General features: G+C 47.6%; 1 protein-coding gene and 1 long non-coding RNA gene across 4 annotated transcripts in view; one reads left to right on the plus strand and one right to left on the minus strand.

Moving 5' to 3' along the window:
* Positions 1–8463, minus strand: LOC310887988. Its single transcript, XR_014575799.1, has 4 exons — positions 7032–8463; positions 3402–3525; positions 1175–3088; positions 1–657 (listed from the first exon to the last, which is right to left on the minus strand). It is a non-coding gene; the product is annotated as an uncharacterized lncRNA (long non-coding RNA).
* Positions 1–12180, plus strand: part of LOC310887971 (keratin, type II cytoskeletal 80-like) — a 28970-nt gene that overhangs the window by 13611 nt on the left and 3179 nt on the right. For all 3 annotated transcript variants that reach the window (XM_083814267.1, XM_083814265.1, XM_083814266.1), the window contains 3 exons: positions 3517–3731; positions 8966–9026; positions 10008–10103. In XM_083814267.1, coding sequence (XP_083670393.1) covers positions 3517–3731; positions 8966–9026; positions 10008–10103 — 372 coding nt within the window. The remainder of the gene's footprint in view (positions 1–3516; positions 3732–8965; positions 9027–10007; positions 10104–12180) is intronic.

The following is a 12180-nucleotide window of genomic DNA, read 5'->3' on the forward strand; positions in this document are numbered from 1 at the left end:
TGAGCTGCTGAGGACCACGGTGCAGTGTGGGGATGAGGATGGTGGTGGGGAAGCAAACACTAACCAGTCTGGCAGGGGCCTCCTTCTGGAGGCCTTCAGCTAGCCACTGCCAGGCTCTGAATATCAGGCTAATTACCCAATTAGTTATTTCTTTGGTGCTATCTCTTTTAACAAGGGCTAGCATCATCTCTAGGTAAAGCTGGGCCACATCTGTGGTCAGCAGCATCGGGCAGCTTGCGTATCTCCTTCGCTGTGCCTGTCACCCCCCCGGGCCCCTGGGGAGGCCGGGCAGCTCCACCATCAGGGACCTGGCCCTCCCTGAGCACAGGCAGGGCGGCGGAGGCGCGGCGCCGGACGGAGCAGGCCTTGGCTCCCATAGTGGACAGACAGCCATGAGCAGTGACGCTGACTAAGGTGGCTGCTCAAATTCTTCTCTGGCTGCTGAAAGACAGCTGGAAATTCATCCCCGTAGGTGCACAGTGGGCAAGGGAGATCCCCCCCAACACCTCCCTCCTCTGTGGTTTTTACCGTGAGGGGTTGTACACTCAGCCAAGAAAGTGTCGCTTTCATCTCTTAAGATCCATGAGAAGGCAGAAGATTTTCTCAAAGGAAAACAACTCATCCAGCCGAGGCAGGTTTCTGCAAAGCCCTGGTGCTCTGTAAACAGATGGTAATCTCCTAGGAGGATTGCTTCACTGCAGTCTACAATACAGGCTCTCAATGCCAAGCTACTACAGCTTGGGATTTTATTTATTTATTATTATTTCCTTTAAGTCTACCTCTAAGAGGACCTGAGTTCACAGTGGGAAGGAGAAGGGCGGGGGGAACCATCTCCCATAGCATCTATCCCAACTGAATAGTTGTGTACCCACCACACCTACATGTGCAAACAGGAGGGTGGTGGTGCCAGGGGGCTGACCCTGCATGGAGGAACAAGGCAACCTCTGCATCTGTGCTTTTCTAAGCACTGATTTTGGCAATGCGAAGCTAGAAAAAAACTGCTTTGGGAATCACCTGGATAGGTTTTGTTGCATGTGCTGCTGGCCTGGTCCTCTGACTATCCAGAGCAAGAGGGATGTGTACATATACATCCAGCCCTGCTCAGAAACCAGACCTCAGGAGAAAGGATGGGAGTAGGGGAGATGGGGCAAGACCACACAGTGACAATACGTACCTAAGCCAGACCACAGGCACCAGCCTGTTCCGTGCAAACAGAGATGGAAGAAGTGACAGAGGCTCCAGATTTCACGATAAGCCCAACCTGGTGGCCTGCCGATAAGCATGGGCCCGATGGACAGAAGATACAAATACTCCACCTTAGTTAGGTGGCTTTGTCTTCAGCACTTGCAGCTTCTGCATTTAGCTTTGAAGGCTGCAGCTTCAAGTGGCACGTAAGTGGTAAACTTCAACCATCTGCCTCAGGCTCTCATTCCAGAAGAAAGTAATGACACTTCCTTGTCACAGAGAACTTGTCTTTTTAATCGGGAATCCAGATGGTCTCAAGCCTGAGCAGCTAATTCCTCGGATAATTGACAACAATAACTTCAGGAGCTTGCTGCTGATGGGTTTCCAGCAGGCTGTTCCAGATCTGCTAGTATTTCCTTTCCATTTGATCCAGATATGTCCAGGTGAAAGACAAGGAATAGCCGAGGAATGAAGTCCATGTTTGAGGCTCTGCCTTTACCCTGAGCAGCTCAGATGCAGAGACTTCCAAGGACTATGCTTTGGTCACTTCTGTGTTCAGTCATGGTCTTCCAGGAAACGAGGCCAGATTTGGGTGATTATTGTGCTGCAAAGCTCACGTTAAAAGACTTTGCAGGAAAGGATGCTGTATGAGAAGCCAAGATGAAAACAGTTCAGCCCAGCGGATGTGTATGGTTTGAGAACAGGAAAGAAATTGAAAAGTTAAGGGGGAAAAAGAGCAACAAACCATTAGAAGCAAGGTCAGGAACTGAGACTTGATTTGAGGGTCAGAGATAGACGTAGAACAGCAGCCAATGCAACCATTTACTATTCTAGTAGCAAATGGGGAAGCTGCCTTAAAATGAGAAGTTCTCTACAGCCAATCCCGCAGGTTGATCCCAGCCCTGCTGACCACAGTCTTACTGAGGGAAGCCCTACTGCAACCCCTAAGATGCCTCAGATGGAGAGAACAAATGGCCCAATTGTCGACAGGTAGCCCTGGAGGCCACTTCCTCATGCCACCTGTAATGCCCTTTTCAGGCTCCGCCACAGCATCACCCTGAAGGTATACAGCCTCGCGCATGCACACAGAATGTGACACTGTTTTTGAGCCAGGACAGAGCAGACAGTCACCAGACTGGACTACCAGCTTGATGTCTACAGACATGTACTATGTTATCAGGAAAAAAGGATTAGGTCTCTAACAGCGAGACCTGGCAGATCTTAAAGCTCCTACCCCTTCTGCTAATAACAGACTGCAAACATCTGAGAACTGCTTTGCTTGGCTGCACTATGCTCCCACTTCTCTCTGTTCAGATAAGCAGCTCTTTGGGAAAGATGCTGCCTCTCACCATGTGCATCTGTGAAGTGCTCAGCAGCAGGGAACTCCGTCTCTTCAATTCATTGATGCTGCTTGTGGCCACAAGAACTTACACAGCCTCCTGCACTCCACTGCTCTCATTGCACAAGGCATCGCTGAAGCTATACCTTCGATCAGCATTGCATCATCTTCATGACTGAAGGTTTCTGGAGGCAACTGACAGCTCAGAAATCACCAGCCAAAATGCAGCTGAAGGAGTTTGGTTTTGTTCACAGAGCAATGAGACAGAGAAGTAACAATTAAATAATTAATTAAAGTTAGTCAAGAGCTTTGAAGATGAAAACTGTTGAACACTGAGCATTACTGTCCAGATTGTATTAGGAAAGACGAGTGCCAGATTTGAACAGTGGGTGGATGAGAATGCAATGTATCCTCTCTTAAGCAGACAGGCACACAGAGACCTCACATGGAGCCTAATTATTTCACTTACGCTCTAGAGTTCCCATAGTTCTTGTCTCTGCTGCTTTGCTTTGCAATACAACCCAGGACTCTGATTCACCACTCAGACTTTGCCATGGTGTAATCCTACAGATTTGAAAGGAGTTATCTTTCCTGATGTTTTGAATTTGTGCCACTCTGAGGTAGTAAAATCAGAATTCCACTACATCTATGCATGATCAGTAGTGGATTCTCAGATTTTACTTCAATATGTTTGGAGGTAAAAGGGACTGGTACTGAACAGTTGTTATTTTTCAATGACTTAATAAGAGATGCTCTTTCATTTTGATGTGAGCATGATCTATTAAGAAATTAAGTAGCATGTAATGTGTAAAACCTCTGCAAGTCCTTATAGCCCTCCATCCTCAGGCCTGATCTTTAGGGGGTTTCTTGTTCTCACCTGGAGATCTCAGCTAGGTCCAGCAGCTACTCCAGAGGTCTCCAGACCAGAGGCACTCGGTCAGCTTTGCTATCAGCTGTTGGTGTTGCTGAAGTCTCTGAAATTTCTTCGGCAGGTCCAGTGCCTAGAGCAACAGAACAAGATCCTGACAACACGGTGGAATTTCCTGAAGGATCAAGACAATTCCCACTCCGAATCAGATATCAAGGCCATCTACGATCAGTACATGAGCAAAATGAATCAAGAGATGAAGGCACTCAACTATGAGCAGGAAAATCTCGAGTCGGAGCTGACAAAGGTCCTGAGCACCATGGATAACTTTCGAAGCAAGTAGGTATATCCTGGTATATCCTTGCATATCCTTGGATGTGCAGGAGGGAATGGGTTTGCAAGGTACCGGTCAAACTGCGTGGACAAGGAGTAGCGTGGCACTGATTTAGCACAGCCAGCCTGTTATTCCGATGAAGAAACAGAACTGTGCATTTGAGAAGTTAGCTTCCTAGCCTCTTCCTAACTAGAGATGGAAGTAACCCATAGAAAGCAAATCATCAGGGCATCTGAGGAATGCCTCAGACTAGAGTACATCTCTGGGGAACAGTATTACCAGGAATGACAGCCAATAAAACAAAGAATTATTTATTCTCCAGACTGTTATCACAAACCAAAACTTCCTCCCAAAACTGTTTTATGGACCAGGCTACTTAGCATTAACAAACATCCCCTCCTTTCCCTCTTCTACCCACAAAATTTAAAGCAAAGTTCTGTTTTGACCAGGGAGTCAAATTCTTACCCAGAAAACCTCTGGACAGAAAATATGAAGGCAGCTGAAAGTTTAAGAGAGGACCAGCTGCAGAGCACTTATCGCTGCTTTTGTCAAGAGCTTCAAGATCTTCTGATAACATTTGAGATGCTCCGTGGCTCATTTAAGAAGACAATGCTTTCCTTATTATCGGTGTCATTTGCATACCGCACAGATGAATCCACAATTAGATACTTTCCCTTACAGTTACACCCATCTGCCTACACAGGCTCTCTGGAGCCTTCCGTGCTGATTTGTAGCGACGACCCACCTATGGGCACTGTCAAAACAGAACAACAATGCTAAGGGCCTACCTCTCCGCTGGCACTGATAGACATCGCTGTAATAATAGCCCAAACCTGTTCCTGATGAACAAAGTGATGCATAAATAATAACAGTGCCCTTCTCCAGAGAGTTTAGCCCAAGGATCTCAAAGCTCTTTGCAGACTTTGATTAAACCTGCTACTCAACATGTCTGCAAATTAGGGGAAGGACTGATACCTCCGCTTTACGGACAGGGTAACGGGGAGACAGCAGTTACATGGGGCGAGCTGGTGGCAGAGCAGGAAGAGGAGCTAAGAGTTTGGTTCTTGACCTTATGCTGAAATCATTATGCTCAGCATCTTTCCAGAACTGATGCGCTTATGTACAGATGCCTACAAATCCCTGAATTCCTCGTGGTGGGTGCCCATACTTCATTTGGATGTTGCTTTCACTAAAAGACTTGGAATCACTGATGCTTGCTTTGCTGACAGGTAGCCACCCTGAACTTGGATTTAAGCCATAAGAGGGATTGTGCCATTTAAACATTTTAGGAAAGGGAGTAAGACCTCAAGACCTCTCTGGGGCACTTGTTCTTCCTTGTACATCCCCTGGGAACCAATGGCTCCGTAGCCCTGCAGTTACAAGACAGACTCCTTGTTTTATTCCACGACAATCAGGAAAACCCAGATAGGAAAATGGTCAGGCTGGTAGAGAAACATCAGATCAGTCACACGTATCTGCTCTCAAAGTTTGTACTCTCATTTGTACTCAGTAATTACCTTATTAATTGCCCATGTCTGGCAATTTATTTTTATGAATTTATTTAAATGAATGTCTTCATTTATTTCTCAGCCCAGTTTCTTAAGGATAAGGGTGCTTAGGCAAACTGGCTGGCTGTGTGTTTCCCTCCTCGTTTCTGATCTTGGACAGTTTCAACCTAGTTGGACAAACGGGTAGACAAGACAGGTATGCTATATTGCTAGAAATTCAAAACCCATGACCGACAAGAGGAACAGGAGCACCCCCCCACCCCACTCACACAGGGGATAAGGACATAGCCATGCACAGGATCAGACAGCAGAGAATCCACACTGGGCACCAGTTTATGACTAGCACAACTATCGATCTTGGGAAAAGTTCCCGCTTTGTGGGACTACACAGCCACAGGAAAATAGCCTTTGGAAATGACGCTGCTCCTCCAAGCACTCTTCCTTCATTTACAAAGCCCTCCCGTTCCGCTTTCTATTTGTGAGCTGCAAGGCACAAGCCCTGCCAGGGTGGCCTAAGCAGCAAATAAGCAAAACCCACCCTGTCATTGGGTGCTGCTAACACCCAAAGCCAGCACCGGTGGATTTCTGCGACAGTGACAATCCGCTGAACTGCTCCCGGCCACCGGTGATTCACAGGGAGAGAACTGCCGCTTCTGCTGAGCTTTCTCCAGGCAGCGATCCAACCCCGTCCTAACCCACACTGGCTCTGTTGAGTCCTGCAAGGCGACTGCCTCAGCCCAGTTGTTTTTCTGGAGCAAATGGTCTACTTAAACCATGCAAATTTTGGAGGCTTCCAGCTCCTGTGGAGGTTTCTTTTCCCAAGGGAAATATTTTTGGGGAAGCAAAAGGTAGTAACTCCGCTACCTTTTAATTGGGCATCTGCTTGTCCCTGCTGTGACACTCCAGACATAGCCATGCACGCAGTGGTGCCCAGGCCAGCTGCTGTCCAAGAGATCATAAGTGAATCTGCCTGTCAGTGCTCCTCGGGAAGGCCTAGATTTGTCTGTCTTTTCTGTTAAGGGATTGCTTTCCAAAAGACACATAGACTTAGCTAGCTGGGATGTTTCCACCTCCTCCAACTTCCTCAGGGTGCCATTGACCAGTGTCAGTTCTCCATTGTCACTGTTCCAAAGACAGAGGAGGATGGAGAAGGGACAAGGGAATAAGTTGAAGGCTGACACAGGGTCTCAAACCCTGCTTCTTTAGGAAATCAAGCTAAAAATCAAATACCAAAACGTACTCAGGTAGGGGTAACTGCCCAGGAGTGAAGCCTTTGCTTCAGTTCCCCACGCGTGATTTGCACATGCAAAGACCCATTTGAATGAGAAGGCAGGGAATTTTTGCATGTGCTGAGCAACTCTGGGGTGGGACTAGGAGAACACTGCAGGAAAATATAGGGTTGACAGCCTTTAGAGGGGCCACTACTGAGACCCAGGGATTATGATAGTCAAGCTTTCCCCCTGAAGATTGGTCAGCCAACGTACCTCTACCTTTGCAGTTGGTTTTCAGTGGTTTCAGTTGGTTTTCCCCCCTTTCCTTGCTCCACAAGAGAGACTGACTTAATTCTGTGCCACCAGGCTCAGATCTATCCCACCACTATATCATCACCCTAAGGCAGGCTTGGAGGTGTGTCCAGAGAGGAACGCAGCCTGCCTGAAATGCAGTTCAGCTCTGATTTTGCTTCACTGATTATGGAAGGAGCCCAAGGCGACCAGACGCCTGTCTCAAGTGCGGCTTAAGTGCATGAAGTGAGATAGGATGGATTTGTGCCTTAATGCATGATTGCTTGAGGATTACCTTTAAGGAGATAAATGCTGTAATGTGTTTGTGGAAGGCTCCATCCCCATGTGAGTCACCTCCCGGCCGCCACGTCCCTCCAGAGCCGTGCGGTGAGCATGTTTGGCTTGCTTGGCCTGCTCCCTTTCAGTCAGGAGCGTTGTTTGTTCCACACGCAGGATTATGTCAGCACCCGGCAATGTGCAAAGCTGCTTCAGCAGGCTGGGACAGACTGGGATTGGGCTGAGATGCCATGAGGATGAAGGAAGAGTGGCAGGCTGTAATTAAGCTCAGTACATAGTTACGGCAGCATGGCTAACATTCCAGCTGAAGAGCAGAAAAACCAGACAGGTAAATCTTGTTAACCACACTGCCTGGCCCTATAAAAGCAGGCAAGGAAAGGGTGAGTTTAACACCATGGGGATACCAAAGGGGAACCTTAGAAGTGCCTAACTGTAGAGCCTGTGACAATCAGATCCCTCCTGTGCCCTCACTATCTCCTCTGTGGAGGAAGCAATGGCTCCAAGGAACTGTTTTCAATATTCCAGGTCAGCTCCCAGACACGACCTACCCCCTTGCCCTGCAAAGCAGTCCCCTGTGCTGCACTCCCAGTGCTTTTTCCTCTTTCTGGTAAAAGTTTGTTCAGCAGCAGAGAAGGCTCCCTCCCGCTTGTAGCCAAAGTGACGACACCCCCAACTGTCAAACAACAGAGTATGGCTGTCATTCCTGATTTTATTATCATCGCTCTGTTAGGAGATGCCATTTTACCTCATTTGCAAAGATCTTTGCCCTCCAATTTGGTGACATCTGTAATGCTATGAGCACTTTAGGATAAGAGGAACCTGAGGTGTCATGGAAGTGCAAGGAAGCCAGGGCCTCCCTGACAGCACAACCTGCTCCAGTCTCAGCAAAAGAGCCAACGCTCCCATAGCGTGTCCTGCAGCACAGTGGGAGATACCAGACACCCATCACATAGTGCTTCTGGCCTCATGCACGGCAAACAAACCACCTACTGCTGGATCACAGATCAGGCCCAAGAGACCCTGTGGTTTCCTGCTCAGATTGCTGCTTTCAGCAGCATCAGGGCAAGCCATACACTTGCCACAAGAGCTAACGAGGACTGTTGTGTTCCCTAAACTAGCTCTCGTGCCTGTTGCCAGCCTTCAGGAAACGTGTTTGCTTCAGACTAAGTCTTTGCCATCCTGGCCCTGCCGTATCAAACCTGTTTTTAAGCACCTGCAGGGTTGGTTCCCTTGCTGGATGTTTAGCCATTAGGACTCCACCCTGTCCCATACGGTTTTTGTTACCTTCTGGTCTGTGGGCACTGTTTTCCACAATTGCTTTGCCATGTCTTCTGTTTCTTCACTAATCATGCTTACACTTAAGATAAGTTCTGATGTCAGTCCAGTTTTCTCTGATTTTACACAAGCAAAGCTTTCTCCCTCGAGAAGCCTCTCAGATTCTGAAAATTAACTGCTGAGGATACCTGAAAGAAACAGAAGAGAAAGGCTTAGGGTAAAAATCTGCGACACTTTGGGCATGCACCTGGCTTTCAGAGAGAAAAACAACTCACCACACCTCACTCTGAAGTGCCTGCTCTCTCTCTCTGTGGCAAATGTGAGGTAACCTGAGGTTGCTTAGCCCTCAAATTAAATTAGAGTTAAAGCTACCTCCTCTTACTCTGCTTTTTTTTTTTTTTTCAGTCTGAAAGTGCTAATGGTGTTACTATAGAGCAGCTGGCATGTGGCAGCTTGTTACCCTCCCTCTTGTCCAGATACCCATACCTAAGAGATTTCTCTCCTGCTGTTATTTAGGGGCAGAGGACATCAAGTAGGTGGGACATCGTAGCAAAAGCAGAAAGCCTAGATGTCAGTGTTTTGGGGGACAGCAAGACAATGTTAAGCATCCCAGAGGCTTATGTGCAATTTCTGACAGCTTTTTTCCACTCTCTTTAGATATGAGGATGAAATTCGCCTCTGTAGTGGCATGGAATACACCTTCATGGAGCTCAAAAAGGTCAGTGGCAAGAAGAGTTTTTCATCTACATGGTCTGTACACCAGCTAGCCAGGAGCATAAGAGCCCTTGTACCACTGAGGTTTCACAGGGTAATAAGGTCTCGAAGACAACAGCGGAGTGGTGAACATGGTCACAATTTCAATAGGAAAAGTATAAGCAAGTCTGGGCCGCTTGTGGTTGCAGAAAAGCCCCGTGGCTCTTGGCAGAAGCACCTGGGGGTCAGGCAGTGCCTGTGTCCAACCGCACTGCAATTGCACTGGCCAGACCTGGCCTGGAGAGGTTTGTACCCCAGACCCTCCGAGACAATACCTCTGTTCCCTGGCACGTTTTCTCACAGAATGACAGCACAGGTTGGAAAAGGCTGGAAATTGATAAAAGTGTTTGCTTTTGCTACTTGTTGTATGGCCACACCCTGCTTAAACATCCCGTCCCAGAAGTAGCTGCATTTGAATATCAGCTCAAATGGAAGGCGCTGAGCACAGTCTTTACATTAAAAAAAATCCAAGGTGCAGGAATGCAGGATTTTATTAGACAGAGGAAATGTTCTCTGCAAATTATCATTATGGCTAATTGCATGTTTTCCCTGACACAGTCATCAGCCAGGAAGGGCAGTTCTGGTAACTTCTGTGGACAGCATCAGTTTTCAATAACCCCTGCTTTTTGTGGTGAACAAAAGATGAGTGGGTAAGGACCAGCCCTGCCTGCTTCCTTCTCCACCCTACCTATTTGAAACTTCTACCAAAGCTCTCACCCAAAAAAACAAAAAACAGAACAAAAAAAACAACTGCAGAGTTGAAGTCTCCACAAAGAAGCCTCCCTGCTTGTAGAGCATGAGAGCAATTTCACAAGTACCAGGTCATAAACAGCAAGCAACACTTGCTGGGGGCATGGGGGCAACACAAAAGACTACGAACCCAAAGACAAAGTACTCATTAATTTACTTCAAACAAACTATTCATTAATACACTTTCCACCTGCAGGATTTAGATGCGAGTACCTTGCACAGAACTGAGCTGGAGGTAAAACTCAACGGGCTTCAGGAGCTGATGAATTTGAAGAAAACCGTCTACGAACAGGTAAAAACGCAATTGAGAGAGCAGCCTTGGCACATGTGCAAGCTTCTGTGGAAAAAAAAAAGCCTTTTTGCAGACATTTCCTATACAGAGAGGTCATTGTTCCCAATTTGCACCAAAATGAGAGCTTGCGCAGTAGAGCTGCATGGTGTTGCAGCCAACTACTAGATGAACGGCATAAAGCAGCATCTAATCAGCTAATCCCCTTCCCTTAAGGGAGCCAGCTCCATAAGAAGTTTGATCAGGATATTCCTTGTGCCCCACAGCTCCTGCAGGGAGGCTGCTCCAGCAGCCCTCCATCAGTCCCAAACCCCCCACCTAACCCCCCGCTGGGCTGCATTTAGCCTCAGCTCCTAACCCCCACTGCCAGAGTTTGCCTCGAGACCTGGGGCAGGTGATGAGCGAGCCGAATGTTATTTTATTCAGATCCAGAGGAAAGGCTCACAACAAAACAGGACAAGCCACTGTGAACCTGGGTGAGGTGCTGAGTGCTGTCGTAACACAACCCAACGTACTCCATTTCCACTGGAAGGAGTACGCAGTCGGATATGATTTCACCACGGGGGGGGGAAGGATACAGCGTCTGCAGGCCTTTGAAAAAACCCAAAGGGCGCAGTGTGCCTGCATCTGCTCAAACGCGGTGATGTGATTTCAGGCACTTACTCAGAGCCTGTAAAATGTTACCGAGCAGGCTCAGCAGTGTTTGGGGAATACTAATGATTTGTCTGAATTCCACCAATACAAACAATTAAAGTGCTTGACAGAGGAATGTTATTACCCTTTGTGGGGAAACTGAGGCACAGAGAAGCAGAATGCCCTGCATAATGTCAGAAATACATTAGAACTCATGGCCTGCCTGCATCCAACCGTGAGGCCTTACTTCTCCAAAATTACTCCTGTTGCAAGGGAATTACAGGGGTAGTCGGAAATCAGCTCCTGCTGTGAATCCACACTCAACACCTCCTGCCCAGGCCCCCACTGAAGGCAACCCTCCCCCCCCCGGGAAGCTGCTGTCTTCCTTTTGAGCTTATTTCTCCTAGGTCCCACACTGTTGTCCTCAGCAGCAGTCTACACTTCTTTTACAACTCACCCTTTATGCACAGAAATTACCCTCCACCTCTCTTCCTCTGCTTTCTCCTCTCCACAGTTGGTTTTCAGGTTAGTCATTTTCTCGCCCATGCCTGTTGCTTTGACTGACATCAATGTACAGGCGCACATACCCAGCAGAGAAGTAAATGTGGGTGGGTAACTGCTTGACATCTTTGCTCGCAGTATGTTAGAGTGACTCAGAAGAGAACCCCAGCCTTGATCCTCATTAATAAATCACTACTTTGGGGGTGGGTTTTTGTTTGGTTTGGGTTTCGTTTTTTTGTTGGCAGAGGATGCTCAAGTCCTTGCAATACACATGCATTTTCTCATATAGGCATTAAAGTGCTCAAAGATTAACAAAGAAGCTCAAAGACTGGACAACAGTAAGGAAAAAATGCACCGATAATCCTGTTCTCTGTAAGAGTGGTGGGGTACTTCTCTATTATTCATGAATCTCTGCATCAGGGCGCCCTTTGTTTCCCCAGTCAGAGGCAGACAAGGCAAACAAGGTATACAGATGCTTCTCTAAGAGATTAGAGGCTGCTGCACAAAAGGGAAGAACAAAAACATCAAGATGAAAGCTAAGAGATGGGGAGAGACATATGCAGGTCTCTTTCACAGTGGTGTAAATAAGAGGCAGCTACAGAGATGCTGATAAGAGGGAACCCTTGCAGGAGCAGACCGAGGCTGGGGGGAGCTGCCAAGTGAACGTGTACACCATCTGCTTGGCACCAAGGCAGCAAGCCCTGTCTTGTCTGCACACAAACCACCCAGGAGCGCAGTTTACAGGCATGGATTAAGGATCCTTTTTAGGTTCGCTGAGGGGAGTCTGCATACATCATTGTTTGACTTCTTTTTTGTAGAACTGTGACAAAGTCAGCCATCGAGAGCAAATACCCCAGTCAGTGATACTGCAGCCTGTGTGTGCATTTTTCTGACTCCCCAGGGCCAGTGTGAGTTTCTCCAGCATGAGAGCAGCTCTGGGGAGTGG

Source organism: Anser anser, assembly GCF_964211835.1.
Source record: "Anser anser genome assembly, chromosome: 30".
Lineage (NCBI taxonomy): Eukaryota > Metazoa > Chordata > Aves > Anseriformes > Anatidae > Anser > Anser anser.